At 49.8% G+C, this 19,158-nt stretch overlaps 1 protein-coding gene across 1 annotated transcript in view; it reads right to left on the bottom strand.

Moving 5' to 3' along the window:
* LOC146799707 (uncharacterized) overlaps positions 1–9,575 on the bottom strand; it is a 194,130-nt gene extending 184,555 nt beyond the window's left edge. The window contains exon 1 of the mRNA XM_085628103.1: positions 9,478–9,575. Within this exon, the coding sequence (XP_085484229.1) occupies positions 9,478–9,487 (10 nt within the window). The 5' untranslated portion in view covers positions 9,488–9,575. The remainder of the gene's footprint in view (positions 1–9,477) is intronic.
* Positions 9,576–19,158: the final 9,583 nt, after the last annotated feature.

Raw genomic sequence — 19,158 nt, 5'->3', positions numbered from 1 at the left:
ACCTGCTGGTAATAATAGACGAATTCTCCAGGTTCCCAATAGTGAGGCCGGTAGCTTCGACGTCAGCGAACGCAACACTGCCCGTCTTGGACGACATCTTCGCAGCATGGGGCTCACCACAGACACTGAAGACGGACAACGGGCCCCCATTTTCAGGCGAAGAATTCAAAAGGTTCATGGCATACCTCGGGATCAATCATCGACGAATAACACCCCTATGGCCACAAGCAAACGGAATGGCAGAACGGTTCATGGGAACAATAAAAAAGGCCATACAAAGAGCAAAGTTAACGCAGATCTCGACAGGACAAGCTCTGTGCCATGTCCTAAGGGATTATCGAAACACCCCGCACAGCTCCACAGGAAGATGTCCCGCGGAGCTGGTGTTGGGACGGTCGAGCAGGACGAGGTTGCCACAGGTGAAAGAAAAGGAAAGCATAGAGCGACATGACGTAGCAACGAGAGACACCCAAGCGAAGGAAAAGATGAAGGCATATGCTGATCGGAGAAGACACGCGGCAAGCACAAAAATAGAAGGAGACACCGTGGTAGTGCGGCAGAGACAAGTGCGAAAGTCAGACAGTGTTTTCTCAAAGGACCCACTGACGGTGACAGGAGTCAAAGGGCCAATGATAACGGCTTCAGCAGGGCCATACCACATCACGCGCAACAGCTCGCATTTCAGAGAATTGAAATCAAAAGGAGAGGAGCTGCCAATACATGAACTGAAGGAAGAGACACATGAGGAAAGAGATCAAGCGGACAGCGGAACGCAACGACTGAAGGAAGAGACATATGAGGAAAGAGATCAAGCGGACAGCGGAACGCAACGACCGAGAAGAGAATGCAAGAAAACAAAAAGACTAATTGAAGAAATGTGAGGAGACAAGGGTCCGTGGAGACTGTCTCTCTCTCTCTATCTCTATCTCTCTCTCTCTCTATCTCTCTCTCTCTTTCTAAAAAAAAAAAAAAAAAAAAAAAAAAAATGTTTGTTTGCAACAAAGGGGGAGATGTCATGCCCAGACCAGGGGCACTAGGACCCTGGGACGCAAGGGCAGAGGGCAGGGGACACTGGACACCAGTTCCGGTGAGGGGAGGGGGCAAGGGGAACAAAGGGCATTGCAAGGCAGGACCTCGGGGCAAGAGGTCAGGGCCCACTAGTGTGACGACAAAGAAATAATAAAAGATACCTGAAAGCTCTGGCGAGTCCTGCGTGGTCTGTGGGGTCTGGGGAACACGACAGTGGCGTTTCAACAATGCTCTCCTTTTAGATCCGAAATTTACTGCCTCTTTACTAACTTCTTTGAGGAATTCTTTGTTTTAAATCAAACCCAATCTATACCCTTCTCAACTGTATGGGATGCTTTTAAGGCTTCTGCGAGGGATTTTATTATTGGCTTTGTTGCTAAGAGACGGAAAATTTCCCGTAAATTTACTAAAGATCTTTTACAAGATATTAAAAAACTAGAGCATTCCTTTTATACCTCGCACTCGCAACAGACTCTTACAGCTCTAATCAATGCCAAGTTGCAATTTAATAAAAAATCAACGGAGGATGCCTCACTGTATTTATTAAAATCTAGCGCCAAATTCTATGGGGGTAAAAACAAGGCGGGGAAAATATTGGCCAATTATCTAAAAGTGAAACACAATAAACTTAATATTGAATCTATTTACGATGACTGTTTGAACCTAAAGTTCAAGGATGCTGATATTTTGCATGAATTTTCCCGGTTTTATAAGTCTCTTTATGCCTCGGAGTCACAACCCTCGGAGTATTCCTTATCCCACTTTTTCTCTACTCTTCAAAGATCTCCTCGTACTCTGCCGGATCTGGCCCTTTTGGAGTCAGATCTGTCACAGCAAGAATTTTCAAATGCTCTCCAGCTGCTTAAAAAAGACAAAGCACCAGGACCTGACGGGTTTACAGTAGAATTTTATCAGCATTTCTCCAAACTCCTATGACCCAAACTGCATTCTTTAATCACTTTATTACAAAATTTTCTCCAAAGCTTTAGCCACGCGACTTGACTCTTACTTGCCTGATTTACTAGGTAAAGAACAATCGGGTTTTGTTAAGGGTAGGTTTATAACTGACAACACAAGACTTCTTTTCAATGTTCTTTCTAAATCTTCTCATGTTAAACACTCCCTTGCAGCAATTGCACTTGATGCTGAAAAAGCGTTTGACAGGGGTGAGTGGGCCTATCTGTTTTACACTCTTAGATGGTTTGGATTTGGGCCTAAATTTATATCTTTGATTTCTCTTCTTTATTCTAACCCGCGTGCGGCTATCTGCGCAAATGGCTTAATCTCTTCTTTTTTTGCTTTGGGAAGAGGAGTACGCCAGGGTTGCCCTCTTTCTCCTTTCCTTTTTAATTTGTCTTTGGAGGCCTTTCTCTCTAAACTACGTCAGAACCCGAACTTACATGGTTTTCAAACTACACATTCTCAGATCAAATTAGCTGCTTACGCGGATGACATCTTACTTTATGTCTAATCCTAGTGACTCGATTCCGGCCTTTCTGGCAGAGGTACAAGCTTACTCGGATATATCGGGGTATAAGATAAACACTGATAAATGTGAGATCCTCCCCTTGACTAAGTACACTTTCAAGGCAGAATTTACTGCCTCAAACTTCACATGGAGCCCATCTCATATTAAATATCTTGGCTTGCATGTTACCTCTTCAATATCGGACACGGTGGCGCTATGTTTGAATAGATGTATACAGAAAATTGCTGATCTTGCGGCTAAGTGGCACCCCCTCTATTTATCGTGGTGGGGTCGCCTGGATACTATAAAAATGATTTTGTCACCTATTGTACTATATACCATCTCTAACATTCCGGTTCCCATTCCGGCTAAATTTTTCAAAAAGATCAATTCTACCCTTTCTTCCTTTTTATGGAACTCGAAAAGATCTTGAATGTCCTTATCCAAACTAGTGCGTCCTAAAACTGAAGGAGGAGTTAATTTTCCTGATTTTCAGGTCTACCAAAAAGCTTTTCTCTTGCATCAAGCCTCCCTTTGGCTGCATGATCCCTCGGCGGAGGATCCCTTATGGCTCACAATTTAACGTCTTTTTTTATCTCCTTTCTCGTTCTCTGAGTACCTTTCTTTTTCACGTTAGCCACAGGTTGTGTCCACTCCCATATTAAAGCTGACTTCTAAACTCTTGATCTCTGTGCTTCCTCCTTCTCCTAACACTCTGGACTTTTTCTTGAGTTCAACAATTTTGCATAACAAGCATTTGGTTATCCGAGGTAGACCAATTTATTGGAAGTCCTGGAGACAGAAAGGTTTAATATGGATACACCAGTTATTTTCGCACTCAAACTTTCTACCCTTCTCCTCTCTTAGACAATTATTCAATTTACCCACCTCATTTGCGCATAACTATAATCTACTAAAGTTGGCCGTGATGGAGAAATATGTTCAATTGTCTAATACACCCACCGCTTCAGTTCCCCGCTCTCCTTCTTCACAACTTTCCACCCTGCTTAAAACTAAACCCACAACCTCTATTGTATACAAACTTTTGCAAGGGAAAGATACTATCAGGCAGAAATCTAAAATAGAAGAAACTTCGGAGCATGATTTTCAGCTCTCATGGCCGGTAACTTTATGGAACAATTTATGGGCTAAATTGCGTAAATCCTAAAGGGCAGCCAGTATAACCCAAACGTTGTTTTTTGTGTATAATCGACTTTTGTTAACCCCAAAAGCTCTATACAGTGAATTTCCGACTACTCTGGATGTTTGCTGGTCATGTTCCTCTCCAAAAGCTGACTTATTGCACATGTTATTTTCCTGCCCATTTGTAGACAGCTTTTGGAAACAAATCTGGTCCCAAATTAATTTAATTTTTGGCACTAAATTCTCGTTCTCCATTATCAATGTTTTCTTAGGGAGTCTTTCACCTTGCTGGGGAAATGTTACAGTTAATGTTAAAATTATTGATCTGTTATTAGCTGTTGCCTTTCAGCAAATCACTGCTAATTGGAAGGATTTCGCAAACATTTCTTATAAAGCATGGTGGTATGCTGTTTGCCATAATCATAGATTGGACACTTCTTTTGTGTATCCTATACAGTTAGCTACGAAACGTTTGGCTCTGTGGTCCCCTGTTACACTTTATCTTGATGTATGTGCTAAACGGTGTTTCAGTTAACTCCTTCTCAGCAGGAAGTCCAGCAACCCCCTTGAATTCCTTGTACGTTCCCAGACTATTTATAATTCTAATGTTTCTATAATTTTCTTTTAGTGTATCAATATTTATCTCTTATCCATAAGCCTGATTTGACTTTGTGTAATGCAACCTATTGTATTGAATTGTATTGTATCGACATGATTTAATGGTTTTAACTCTTGTAATGCCACTTTTCTTTCTATTAATAAAATTTTTCTTTTTGAACTGAAAAAAAAAAAGATCCCATATCTCATAGAGCAATAATGCATATGTAAAATAAATGCATAAAAAATGTATGTACACAAGACGAAATGCATAGAAAGATAATTGCATGTACAGAAAAATAAATGCATAGAAAGATGACTGCATGTACACAAGAATAAATGAATAGAAAGATAACTGCATGTACACAAGGATAGGTAATTAGAACTTTAAATACATCACCTGTTGTCTGTCTTGCATCATCCTGCCAGCAGGACTGGGGAACCTTTGACAGTTGCGGCAGAAGCTCTTCAACCATAAATGTCTCTTGGTGGTGCGCCCACCCCTAGAAGAGTTCATGACAAAATGCCAAGAGGTCTCCGTCTTTATACTCTTTCTAACACAGAGAGAGGCTCCTAGCAGCTCCCCCCCCTTCATCTGCGCTGTAGGTGCTGGCTGCACTCTTTGCGCCCACCCCGGTCTTGCCAGGAGACCTATTGCATGGAGAGAGGCAGCCCTCAATGTGCACAGAGCGTGGTTTCTGGTGCATTTCATTTCCTTGTAAGCACACTAGTCCACTCGGTGTTGCCTGGCTCCAGTCTAGGTTGGCGGCCATCTTAGGATGGCCTCCACCTATTTTAATTAGTTTATGCCTTTCTTTTCTTACGGTTACTTTTAACGTTTTCATTTTAATTTGCTCTTATTTTGCCAATATTCCCATTTGTTCATGTCTCGGAGGAAACTATAGGGTGTGGTAAGAGTGGATTTGATTTTTGGGCCGACAATAGGGGCACCTAAGGGAAGTAAGAGGCGACATACTTCCCATGCAATATAGTGGTACTTGCTAAATAGTCTCTCCTTACCTAAACATAAGGTGGAGATCTTTGATTTTCTGACAGATCATCAGCCAGATGCCTTATTTCCGTCTGAACCCTGGCTAACAGAAAAGTCTGCACCTGATATCATTGCTGCTACTCCGCTCGCTACGTGATAATGAGACTTGACAGACAAATCCAAGGGGGTATGGATGGCTATAATTTTCAAACTGACCATCCCTTGCACCTTTTTAGAAATAAATATTGTGGACTGTGAGGCAGCCTTCTTCACTCTGACTGTGTCAAGCAACTGTATGTTAAAGGGTTCTTGATTTATCGCCCGCCCGGCCTGGCCTCTAATTTCATGACCACCTTAGCAGCCATTCTGCCCTCTTTGTCGTTTTTTACACCACATTTTTTGTTGTAGGTGATCATCATATACACTTCGAAGTGGGCAAGGTTTGGCTTCTACTCCTTTTGAGGACTTGGAAGCACTCCAGTTTCCACAATTGGTACGCGCCCTTACGCACAGTTTAGGCCACATGCTGGACCCCATTTTGTTAATTCTTCAGCGATGAGGGTGGATCCTCCCATCCATGTGGTATGGTCTGATAACTATATCAATCCTTTTATGATCTCTTTGACCATCCTCATACTCACCTCGAATGGAGGCAAGCAGTGTAAATCATGAAAATGTACTAAGGTCACCCCGTGGCCTTCCGCAGGATTTAACCACCAGTCACCCAATCTTAAGTGACTGTGTTGACACAGAAAACCTACAACAGGAGAACTAGATACCTGATTCGCTTGATCATCTTGCACCCAGGAAGAACCATTTAGTCACTTGCTCTGAATCCTTGGCTGATTGGTTTAATTAGGAACTACTGATGCAAAAATATCCTGTAAATGTTTAGAGCATCTTTGACACATAAACTACAGTGCCATGAATGAAGCTAACTATCATAAGGCACTGAAGGACTGTCACAAACAAATTAGAATTATGTGCAGCTATTATTATGCTCAAAAGATTGAGTTAGCACACAACTCTTCTTGAGAGCTTTTGTCATTTGTGAAATCTTTATCTTCTTTAGAGTGTGTCTGTGCGCCTACTGCCCCATCGGGGGAGAGTTGTAATTAAATTGCCCAATTCTTCTCTGATAAAGTTTCCAATATCTATGGAACTTTTCCAGAGGCAGTTAGGGACACTCCATGCCTTGAAGCTTGGTTCGAACCACCTGACACTAAGGATGAGCTTTACTACTCTATCCATAGAAGAGTTGCATGCTCTACTATCGAAAGTGAAATCAGGTTCACCAGTTGATCCTGCTTCGCCCATGATTTTGGTGCATGGGACGGAGGCGATTCTGCCTTGGCCAGATTCCCTCGATGTGGAAACATGCCACTATTGTGCCACTTCTTGAAAAAGCAACTTTGGCCCCGGCAAAACCGCAGAATGTCAGGCCTATCTCCTTGTTCCCCACCATCTCTAAAGTGGTCCAGAAACATATCAATAAGCAACTGATGAACATTGAGACTGAGGACCTACTGGACGATACCCAATCGGGTTTACATCCACAATACAGCACAGAATCGGCGCTACTGCTAGCCTCCGAGTCCCTTAGACTCTTTGTTGATGAGGGTAAAACAGCGGCACTGAAAATTCTGGACTTAAGTGCAGCGTTCAACACGGTATCCCATGGTCTTCTGCTGGAAGGGCTCTGGAAATGCAGTGTCGGGGGATTGGCTCTGAGATGACTGGCCTCCTTCCTACAGAACCGCACCTTTCAGGTAGTTCAACAACCTTTCTCTTCTGAGACTTTTTCACTGCGGCAAGAGATCCCACAAGATTCTGCATTGAGCCCTATGCTATTTAATCTTTATATGAGCCCCCTAGTAGATGACATCGAGCATCACGGCATCAGCATCATGTGGAACGCTGATGTCTCGCAGCTCATTATCACGCTATCTCAGGATGAGGGAACCTCTGCAGCTCGGCCCACATCTTGACTGTTTGAACTAGTGGAGTGGATTGACCACAGGTGCCTCAAGCTCATTGCAGAAAACTGAGGTTCTCACCCTAGGCAAACAACCATCTATCTGGTCCACTGCTTGGTGGCCAGACACACTTGGACCAGTAACAGTTGCTAAGCTAAAAGTGCAGAACCGAGGCATCTGGTTTATTGCTAATCTATCTTTCAACAGCCAGATTGCCAGCCTTGCGGGGAAATGCTTTTCTATTTTTGAAACATTGAATAAGATGATGAAGCTTCTCCCTGAAGCCTCCAGGAAAACAGTGTAGCAAACCGCAGGCGGAGATGGGATTCGGGGTTGTCTACTCATTCCACCCCTTGTGGCGCGGGCATGTACAAGCTCCGGGAGAACAAAGCGGCAAAGAACAGAGCGCTGGTCACAACAAACTACAAGGCCCAGAATGCCAAGGGACAGCGACCTGCACGTCTCAGCAGGAGCCACCTGGTCATGTGCAGGCTATAAAGCCCCGCCTCTTCCTACATATGGGGCTTGACAAACTTCCCGGTTTTCCCTGTTCATTGGCAAACACTCAGCGGACGGTATTCCCCGCAGGAGTTTGAGAGTGTTTAAATCTACGGAAACAAAAGCCGTTTTCCTGCAACTTTCAGAACCGTGAGTTTCACGGACCTTGGTTTCTTCGCCTACGCTACGGAGTTCACGGGCGCAGGAGTCCTTTTCAGGTATTTAGGTTTGCGCGGAGTGCGGTAGTGTTTCCCGCTTCTACCGCGCATTTTGCCTCATTTCTCCTCCCTGTAGTGTCCATGCATGGACACGTTCTAGTGCTCCGACCTGCTGTATTACACTGTACACCCACCCACCACAGACGTCACTGTGTCAGGTGACGCTGTCAATAAAAGGGGCCGAGCGCACGTGCTCGTGGCCATTCCCACTATCCCCAACTATGTGTGCAGTGTCCTTCTTCACCTAGCATGTGGGCCTAGGGCCCATCATTACATTGGCGACGAGGCGGGTACGTTACCCCGCGTGTGCAGCCCCCGATCGGCGCACCTTTGATGGTTGAGGGGGAAGGAGGACTGCCCGGTGAGCACACCCCCGGGTGACGGCGCCACGCGCCGTGAAGCCAGCCAGGCGAGCGGAGCCCGCAGCAGGCCCTGCGGTGACCGGGTGCCCACCCCGCACCGCCACGAAGACTGGTAGGCGACGCTGTGCCCCAGGGAGGAAGCGTGGCAGTCGGGTGCCCACCCCGACCTGCCGCTGTGCCTAGAAGCGCCCAGAAGGAAGTGCCGACCGTGCGGAGCCCACCCGCACCGGCCGCGACGCCGAGAGTGAGCCGGAGAAAATCGGGTGCCCACCCCGAACCTGTCTCGCCTGCCGCCGTGCCCGGATCGAAGAGTGCACCGAGCGGAGCCCACCCGCGTCGGCCACGACCCCTCACAGGAGCCTGTGTCATGCGGAGCCCACCCGCGTCACGAGGAAGCCCAGCCGGGCTGAAGGTGAGCCCGGGAAAATGCAGGAAGGTCGCAGCGGGTGCCCACCCCGCGTAGAGGAACCCGGTGTGCCCTCCGGCACGAAGGAAGCTCCCGGTCCGGCCAGAGAGAAGCGAGGTACTGGCACCCCCTCCCTGCGCAGCCCGCGAAGTGAGGAGACCGGCTGCGGGGAGGGGGCGGAACAACGCGACAGCGGAGCCCACCCGCAGCACAGAGCAGCGACCCCGGACACACTTCCCGGCATAGCGGCACCATCTCTCCCCCGCCCCGGCCAGCGAGTGACTGAAGGAGCTGCCGAGGGCGGGGAGAGCAACGCACTGGAGGAAGGCGCGGATCCGAGCGCTAAATAAATAAACAAAGGGGTGCCTGGCCCGCGACGAACAGACAGTAGAGAGGAAAATGACACCACCAGCGGGTGCCTACCCCGCATGAGGGTGATTGCAGAAGGTAAAGAATGGCCCGCTGGCCATACGGAGCATGCCCCACCAAGTAGGACCCCCAGCAGTGCTCCCACAAGTAGCAAGCAGCAAGCGGCCAGCGCCGCAGAAAGTTCACCTAAAACTGAGTGCGCGATGGCACCATGCCCCCAAGGAGTGTTGCCTCGCCCCCTGTGCAGCCCACGTGCCTGTGCCCTCCAAGCAGCTGCTGAAGAGTAAAGCGGAGCCCACCCGCAGTGACAAGAGTCCCACAACTCACCCACAGAGTAATGCATGAACATATACTGCACACTGAAAATGCCTGTGCCCCCCCTCACCTGCCTCAGAATAAAATAACTGAAAAGAGACTTACCTGCTGCCATGTCCTGGACCCCACTGCTCCAGCCCCATCTGGACTCCACTGGTCTGCCTGGCTCCAGCTCCCCTCCAGCTCTCCTAAGCACGAGTGAAGCCTGGAGGAGTGGAAAGGAAAACAAGGGATAGAGTTCTGGCAGTACAGAAGGTTGCTGCTGAAGCCAAGGAAAAGCAACACTGCCACCCAGTGGCCACTGGTGGTACTGCAGCACACAGAAACCAACAAGCCTACAGCAAGCCAAGGAAGTCCAGCAGCTACAGGAGACCGACGGAAAGGGAGAAGAGGCAGCAAGGCAAGTACCGCAAGGTCTGACGGAGGCGCGAAGGTGAGCACACGGGAATGCGACGGTGAGCGACGGAGGCGCACAGGAATGTGCCAGAAGCGCAGGAACGCGACAGAAGCACAGGAAGAAGAGACGGTGTGCCACAGGGATGCAGCGCCATCCCGCAGCAACAAGGAGGAAGAAAGAAGAACGGTGTCGAGCCACATCCACCCCAGCGAGGACTGCGCTGTCGCCGCATCACGTGGAGCGAACCCTCAAGAGAACAAACGGACTCAGCGCAGTTGTACCCCGGACGCGGACAGTACACTGCAGCGCCTACACGAGAGGAACCCACTGAAGAGGATGGGCGCAGCAAGTATCCAACACTGGCGGCCAAGGATGCAGAGCAACACCCAGTGGCGCCAAGAAGCCACCACATCAAGTGATCCTGATACTAGGAGCAACGCTACACTGAAGAGGTACCACGACGGTACGAAGAGTAGCACGCACCAGCGCCTGACAAGGCAGCGGACACAGGTACTCACACGACGTGACACACCTCGTGAAGCCGACCAGCCAAATGGTCGCACCACAAAGGCCCAGCCGACCTGCCAAACGGTCGCACCACAAAGGTCAAGCCGACCAGCAGAAAATGGTCGCACCACAAAGGCCCAGCCGACCTGCCAAACGGTCGCACCACAAAGGTGAAGCCGACCAGCCAAATGGTCGCACCACAAAGGCCCAGCCGACCTGCCAAACGGTCGCACCACAAAGGTGAAGCCGACCAGCCAAATGGTCGCACCACAAAGGCCAAGCCGACCTGCCCAACGGTCGCAACACAAAGGTCAAGCCGACCAGCCAAATGGTCGCACCACAAAGGCCCAGCCGACCGGCCACATGGTCGCACCAAAGAAGCCGACTCGCCAGGAGTCGCACAAAGAGGTCTGACGCAAGACCGAAGGTATCCTGCCAGTGATCGGCAGCGCGGACCGTCAAGTGGTCCAAGAAGCTCAAGAAGAACCAAAGCAACTGGTGAAAGGGAGAAGACCGAAGCGGACCATGAGCATGGCCCCACGAACTTCAACCGAAGTAACTGGTGACAAGGTGAAGATGAAGAGAAGGTCACGACCCTAACTCGGAATGCTGAGTAAGATGAAGAGAGTGTTCTCGGACGAGGACAAGACCAGGGGGAACACGTGCAGAGTGCGCGCGCTGCATGGAGAAGCCTGGCCAGATAAGAGAACAGGAACGGTCCAGAGTAGGTCGTGAAGCGAAGAGATGAAGAGACCAGAGTGGCACGTCCGCCACTACGAAGAAAGAAGAAATCGCAGTGGCACGTTTGCCACTACAAGAAAAGAAGTATGTAGATATCGGAGTGGCACGTTTGCCACCAAAAGAAAGGGGAAAGGAAGAGATCTGAGTGGCACGGTTGCCACTGCAACAAAAGAAGAAGTCAGAGCGACATGACAGCCTCACGGAGAAAGAAATAGAGGACAAGGAGAAGAGTGTGGCAAGACTACTCACACCTCAAAGACAAGGAAGGTGACAAGCGTCAGAACACGGTGCGCAAGTCCTGAAGAACACCCGTGGCACGGAGAAAGACCATCTGTTTGATGATGCTTTCAGCGCACCTGGGATCTGCAGAGGTGAGCAGGCCGGACTATTCGAAACACCCACCTTTGGGGTCACACGGACACTGGACAACGCCAGCCGTGGTGACCAGGGGCAGAGGCCTCAGGGATGCCAGTGAGAGAGCGTCCCCGCGACGAGAGATGGTCATCAGCCGCCCTCCAGCAAAGGTCCCAGGAGGATGAAGACATTGTGTGCGAAGACAGGAGCCAACAGCTACCCTCCAGGCACGACTGCAGAACCCGAGGTGAGACTTGTCGTCTCCTCTGCACCCACACGGATCGGCGTGCGAGTAACACGACACAGTACACCCAGCTCAGGACGAGCCAGAGGGCCTCAGGGATATCCCGTGGCAGGGGAACACCTGCGAGAGAGGCATCATGGTGAGAGGGGTGTCTTGCAACCAATCCGTCTTTTGCAAAACAGAACACACGCCACAGATAAAGAAAAGGACTGGACGAAAAGACGACCGGCAACATCTAGCGGTAAACCACAAGAACTCAACTGCGTTTGTCGCCAAGAAAGTAAAAGCGAAGAAAAGACTGTGAGAACAACTTCAAGGCAGAGCCGTCAAACAGACTAGATCCATCGAGCACCCATGACTGGTGCCACAGTGAACTGGTGATCGTCTGCGACAGGAAGAGCATCGTCCGCGACAGGAAGAACATCTTCTGCGACTCCAAGCAGCTGAAGCGTGAGCGATTCTGCAGAAGTTTGGTCACTGTATTACAACTGTGTATATCTTTCTTTCTCCCCCAGGTTGAACTTTGACGTTGGGTTTTGTTATTAAAAATTGGGAGGGATGTAGTGTCCATGCATGGACACGTTCTAGTGCTCCGACCTGCTGTATTACACTGTACACCCACCCACCACAGACGTCACTGTGTCAGGTGACGCTGTCAATAAAAGGGGCCGAGCGCACGTGCTCGTGGCCATTCCCACTATCCCCAACTATGTGTGCAGTGTCCTTCTTCACCTAGCATGTGGGCCTAGGGCCCATCATTACACTCCCCAGTCTTCCCGACTCTGAAAGGACCACGAGTCATGGGCGTTCCTGGGGTCTTTGGGTTTGCTGTGAAGTAACAGCGATTACGGCAACTGGCAGGAACGAGTGCCGGCTTTCTCTCTGACTCCTCTCTCTCGCCTGCATTTCCCTGATGCCATCAATATCAAGGCGCTGTGATAACCAACACGCCTCTCCTTTTCTCCTGAACACTGCAGCAGGGTGTTACTTATTCTGCCCCCCTCCAGTCACCCGGTCTACGTTTAGTACCCAGGGATTCTTCATTCAAGGGCCCCCCTGCGGTTGTAACAGTCGCAATCCAGAAGCATTGGCAAACCGCAGTGTTTATTTTCTCCACTTCCCTTTTCCCCCGGGGTGCTTCCTTACGCAGTGGTATTTGAGTTCCTCTGGGTAGGGTTGTTCCCAGGGGAGGAAGAGGGGCTTTCTTCATGGCATCGTCCCTGCTGGCCGTCCTTTAAGGTTAGTGGCCTTTCCCATGTTGTGCTACTAATGTCCTCACAAACAGCAGTCCAGGCACTGGCACTGACCAGACTGGACTATTGTAACGTGTTCTATCTCAGAGCCACCCAAGGTAGGCTGAGAAAGCTTCAGATGGTGCAGAACGCAGCAGCACAATTGCTGCTGACCCTCCCGACACCAAGGGACCAGCCCTCGCTAAATTACACTGGCTCCCGTTGAGCAAGAGACTGTCGTTTAAAGCCATGTGTTTCTGCCTTAAAATCTAGATGGTAAAGGACTTTGTGATCGATTTTCTCTGGTGAAGCCTTACTGACCCCGCAGAAGCCTTGGGTCTGCTGGAGCAGCGCTCACTGTGAGTTCCATCGCAAAAAGAACACGTATGGGAGGATGGTACTTTCGTTTTCTACCTTCCAAAATGTGGAACACCCGCCCCTGGTCCTGAGGCAGGAATGCTCAGAATTAGTTTTTCGTAAGAAACTCAAGACCTGGCTTTTTAGACTAATCTAGGGCCAGTAGACAGTGCTTTTTAGGTTCTCTACTGGAGAATCGAATTCCTAGTGCAACAACACGAGAGCTGGAGTAACCAGGCACTTTATAAAATACCTATCATTATTATTATATTTAAGTGATCATGCACTCGCCATGTATATATGATAAGGAATTAAATGCTAAATTGTATTACATAAAGCAAACACAATATCACTCAGGCAGGTTCCATAAAGGAACTTCCATAAACTTAATAACATTTTGAAAATAGTGAGGAAGGTGTCAGCATCGCATGAACCAGATTTAAGGTTCAAACAAAACAGTCTGAGTATTCAAGCATGAAGCTTAACAGTCTGATCCAGGGAAACCAGCAGAGTCAAGAAGAGGTCTTCTCTCAGCTACAGTCAGAATGTCTGGAGTATTTGGAATGGTGCACCACTGAGCTTCTCTTCCAAAGTATAATAGTACAAAATATACGGAAAAGTGTTCCTTTCAGATTTCTCCTTTATTCGAAAAATCAGAGTTTTTGCATCAACGCACACACTCCCGCCAACGCGTTTCGTTCAAATGTCATTGAACTTCTTCAGGGCTTTTAAAGTAATACATAGGCTAAATGTCCAAATTGAGTAGCAAGGGTAATAATAAGGCACGTGTAACTTGGGTTACTTCGCCATACATTCATATGTCATGAGCAGAGCTCGTGAAATTCAATATGAAACAGCTCCACGTCAGGGCTCCGGGTATCTTAGCCCGTCATCAATACCGTAGCTGCGCAGCGGGATGGGGTCTGATCTGGTGTTCTAGGGAGCACACAATTAAAGGATGAACGAAAGTTCTAGAAAGCTTCTTCTTATAATTTCCACCGTGAACCAATCAAAAGAAAGTGTTTGCAGGGAGCGGATCGATTCCCTAGCTTTCCCAGCTTCTGACAGAGGCACAATCATCTGGACGACCTTGAAAGTAACATCAGTCCGGTCTGTCTGGTTCAGTATGGTCTCCCTCACCATCTCAGTCTCTGTAGCCAACACCACATTTTATTTCAAAGTCAAACCCCCCCATGTCTAACACACTGAACAATAAGACTATTAACTTAATATGCACATCGATAAGACACCCACAGTGGTGAGAAAAAGAAATGGGAAAAACAAGACCCTTGCAAAACATTTTATGGAACAGGAAACCTGCAGTCTCAGGCCTGTTCACAAGTGAGGCCAACTTTAGATTCAGAACAGGTTGTAAACACGTGCAGATACTGTAATGACGCCGATGTAGCAGTGCCAGGACCAAACGGGTCAGGCACTAGGACCGGCCTGAGTGGGGACCAGGGCGGGCGGAAAGGGAGGAGCAGAGGGCTAGGGACGGCAGTTAGCCGTTAGCCCTGGATGAAGAGTGAGGCTAATAAAGGAGCTGACTAGCAAGATCCTGTGTCCGTGTCTTTTGTATCCCCGGGGATACTACAACTGGCGACAAAGGTTTTCGAGCTTCCACGTGTGCGTGCAGCGATCGACGAGACACGCCAGCTCGCCTCACGTGTGAGGCTGGGAGCGCGACGACAGAAGTGCCCACCGGGAGTCCACCCCGGCGGCAATAAATCAGGAGCTCGCCCCGCGTGTGGAGGCTGGAGCGGAAAGCCCAAGGAGCCAACCGGGAGCCCACCCCGGCGGCAACTGGCCCGGAGCTGCTCGCCCTGCGTGTGGGGCTGGAGCGCGATACCTGAAGAGCCTACCGGGAGCCCACCCCGGCGGCAATGGTGAATAGTGCCCAAAACAGAAGAAAACAACCTCACCTGGCGTGGTAGCGGTGCCCAAAAGCGGAGCCCCGGTGAGTGAAATCGAGTGAAACCAAGCGCTAACGAGCGCGGTTTCTCCGGTGTTTGAAAAGCCAAAGTCTCGCTGTACACGAGATTCTCGCGGCGGCCATTTTGAGATCAGGCGCAAGATTTGCCCGATCCCCTATCAGGAACCATCGGCGGCCATCTTTAAGTCAGGCAGCTGAGCCAAACAGCAAACAAGCATTGGTAAATGACACGGAAGTAACAAACAAGCATTGGTAAATGCAATAGAAGCCACAAACAAACACTGGTAAATGCAATAGAATCAATCAATCAATCAATCAATGCATTTATATAGCGCGCTACTCACCCGGAGGGTCTCAAGGCGCTTGGGGAGGGAGGGTCCGCTACTGCTCGAACAGCCAGGTCTTGAGCTGCTTCCTGAAGGCGAGGTGGTCCTGAGTCCGGCGGAGGTGGGTCGGGAGGGAGTTCCACGTCTTGGCGGCCAGGTAGGAGAAGGACCTTCCTCCTGTGGTGGCCCTTCGGATGCGGGGGACGGCGGCGAGGGCGTGGTTGGTCGAACGGAGCTGGCGTGAGGGAGTGTAGAAGCTGAGGCGACTGTTGAGGTATCTTGGGCCTTGGTTGTGTAGGGCCTTGTGTGCGTGGGTGAGGAGTCGGAACGTGATTCTGTTGTTGACCGGGAGCCAGTGCAGGTCTCTCAGGTGTCCGGAGATGTGGCTGTGTCGGGGGATGTCGAGGATGAGTCTTGCTGAGGCGTTCTGGATCCGCTGGAGTCTCTTCTGGAGTTTGGCAGTGGTTCCGGCATAGAGGGAGTTGCCGTAGTCCAGTCGGCTGGTGACGAGGGCCTGGGTGACCGTCTTCCTGGTCTCGGTGGGGATCCACCGGAAGATCTTACGTAGCATGCGCAGGATGTTGAAGCACGATGAGGAGACGGCGTTGACTTGTCTGGTCATGGAGAGGGAGGATTCCAGGATGAAGCCCAGGTTGCGTGCGTGGTCTGTCGGTATGGGTGCGCTGCCCAGGGCGGGGGGCCACCAGGAGTCGTCCCAGGCGGAGGGTGATGAGCCCAGGATCAGGACTTCCGTCTTGTCTGAGTTCAGTTTCAGGCGGCTGTTCTTCATCCACTCGGCGACGTCTTTCATCCCTTCATGTAGGTTGGCCCTGGCGGTGGCGTAGTCCTTGGTGAGGGAGAGGATCAGCTGGGTATCGTCGGTGTAAGAGATGATGTTGAGGTTGTGTTGGCATGCGGTGGCCGCGAGGGGGCTCATGTAGACATTGGAGAGCTCTTTGACGATGTTGAAGAGTTCCTTGCTGTTGTGTGCGTTGTTATCCAGTCGTTCCTTGAATGAGGTTTTCTTGGTGGCGTGGATGAGTTGGTGGTGTTTTCGAGTGGCGAGCTTGAGGGTGGTCATGTTGTCTGGTGTTGGGTTTCTGCGACAGGTTCTCTCGAGGGCTCGGCAGTTCTTCTTGGAGCTCTTGAGTTCGTTGGTGAACCATGGTGCTTTCTTACTGCCGGGTCTGCTGGGCGGGGTCCTCAGTGGGGCTAGGTCGTCTGCGCACTTGGTGATCCACATCGTGAGGTTGTTGGCGGCCTGGCTGGGGTTCGCTGAGCTGGCGGGGGGGTCCTGGCTCAGGGATGCGGCAAGCTGGTCGGCTGTGATCTTGTTCCAGTTTCTGCGAGCAACCTGTGGCTGGTGGTGGTGGATCGTGTTCTTCCTGAAGCTGAAGTGGACGCAGCTGTGGTCCGTCCAGTGGAGTCCGGTGGAGTGGCTGAAGGCGATGTCCTTGCTGGAGGAGAAGATGGGGTCGAGTGTGTGTCCGGCGTAGTGGGTGGGGGTGGTAACCAGCTGCTTGAGGCCCTCGTTCTTGAATCTGGTGGGGGCATGGGTCCGCGATGGCAAGAATGGATAGAAGATTTTGAGAACTTCATGAAAGCGTCCAAGGTGACGGACCTTGAAGAACAACTGTTCGCTCTCAAGAACCAGATTGGCAAGGAAGTTGAACGAATCATAAAGGAACTGCCTGCTGAATCCTCTGGTGCCTATGACAAAGTCCGCGAAGCACTGGATCGCAAGTTCCTACACAAAAGGAACGTTGACTACGAGCGGTACACATTTAATCTGGCCGCACAAGAGAAAGGTGAGCAAATGGGGGCATTCGTCACACGTCTGAGACGACTGGCGAGATACTGTGAGTTTGACAAGTTTTCAACTGAAGACGCTCTTCGGCTGAGAGTCATAGAAGGCTGCCTCTCGGAACCACTGAGACGCAAATTGCTCAAGAGAAGCTACTCGCTGGACGAGATTGAAGAGATGACGAGAGTAGATGAACAAGCCGATGAACACGCGTAGAAAATAGAAGCCGGGAAGGGTGAGAGAAGGGAACAAGCATTCAGAATGCAGTCTCGGCAAATGCATGGAAGATCCCCACCACAGGTGCGATCCAAGAAACACCACCACCAGTCAAACAAAGGACACAAAGGCAGAACCCACACCAGGGAACGATCAGACAGACAACTCAAATGCTACAGATGCGGTTACGACTTCCCACATGCCGACGCATGCCCGGCACTAGGACAACAATGCCGAAAGTGTGGCAGAGACAACCATTTTGAAAGCATGTGCGGGGCGATACCCAAAGGTGATCAACAGGGAAGACACCGGCAACATCAGCCCTCAAGCCATCGTCACCATGTCAGAGCAGTCCAGGATAGACGAGACTCATCCACTGGGTCGTCACAATCCAGCTGCCACTCTTGCAGGACATATCTATCTCGACTGTCGTTATCAAGAGAATCCCGATCCACATCACCCATCCCTCAAGACCGAAAGGAATATGTTTATTGTGTAGCCGACCCTGATCGGCTGAAAGAGTACCCGCGATTGGACATCAGAATTGGTACTCACCCCACAAAGTTCGTGCTAGACAGTGGGGCCTCACTAAACTACTTGCCCGTAACAGAATACCAACAAATGAAGTCACCTCCCAAGCTGGATAACGCACATGTACGAGTATACACGTGGATGTCCAAAAAGCCACTAACGTGTCTTGGGAAATTTGCAACCGAACTGTCGTACCAAGATCGCACAATATCAGCCTACATCCATGTCATCGAGGGGCCTGAGGCCGACTGCCTCCTGAGCCTCGCACTGCAGAACGACTGAAACTAGTTGATATCTTATACCGAGTGGCTGACAAACCGGCTATCATCCAAAAATTCCCCAAGCTCTTTCAAGGCCTGGGAAAAATGAAAGACTGCCAAATAAGACTACACATAAACGAACAAGTCACAACGGTAGCACAGCATCACCGGAAGATTCCGTTTTACCTGCAAAAAGCCGTGGAGAAGGAGCTACAAGATCTACAGGAAGCGGATATCATAGAAAGAACAGAGGGACCAACGCCATGGGTCTCCCCGGTGGTGGTAGTCCCAAAGAAAGGGGAAACCAACAGAGTACACCTATGTGTGGATATGAGAGCGCCCAACATGGCGATAGAGAGAGAGAGACACCCAGGCCCTCACATCAGTGACATGATTACGTCACTTAACGGAGCCAAGACATTTTCAAAACTAGACCTCAACAAAGGATACCACCAGCTAGAATTGCATGAAAGGTCAAGATATATCACGACATTCTCGACACACCTCGGGCTATTCAGGTATAGAAGACTGAGTTTCAGAGTGCCATCAGCAGTGGAAATATTCCAAGAGGCAATCAGGAGAACAATACATCACATTCCACATGTCCTAAACTACAGCGATGACATCCTCGTATATGGCGCAACGACTCAAGAACACGACAAAGCGCTAGATCAGGTCTGTCATGCACTCATGGAAGCCAACCTCACACTCAACAGAGACAAGTGTGAATTTCACAAACTGACGCTGAAGTTTTTCGGCCACATATTCTCTGGAAGTGGCATGAAACCAGACCCAGAAAAGGTAACAGCGCTAAACGACACGCCGAGCCCAGAGGATGTGGGAGATGTACGATCGTTCCTAGGCATGGCCAGCTACTGCTCCAG

This window comes from Triturus cristatus, chromosome 9, assembly GCF_964204655.1.
Source record: "Triturus cristatus chromosome 9, aTriCri1.1, whole genome shotgun sequence".
In the NCBI taxonomy this organism is placed as follows: Eukaryota; Metazoa; Chordata; class Amphibia; order Caudata; family Salamandridae; genus Triturus; species Triturus cristatus.
The sequence above is the reverse complement of the archived record's forward strand: the minus strand, read 5'-3'. Positions and strand labels throughout refer to the sequence as shown.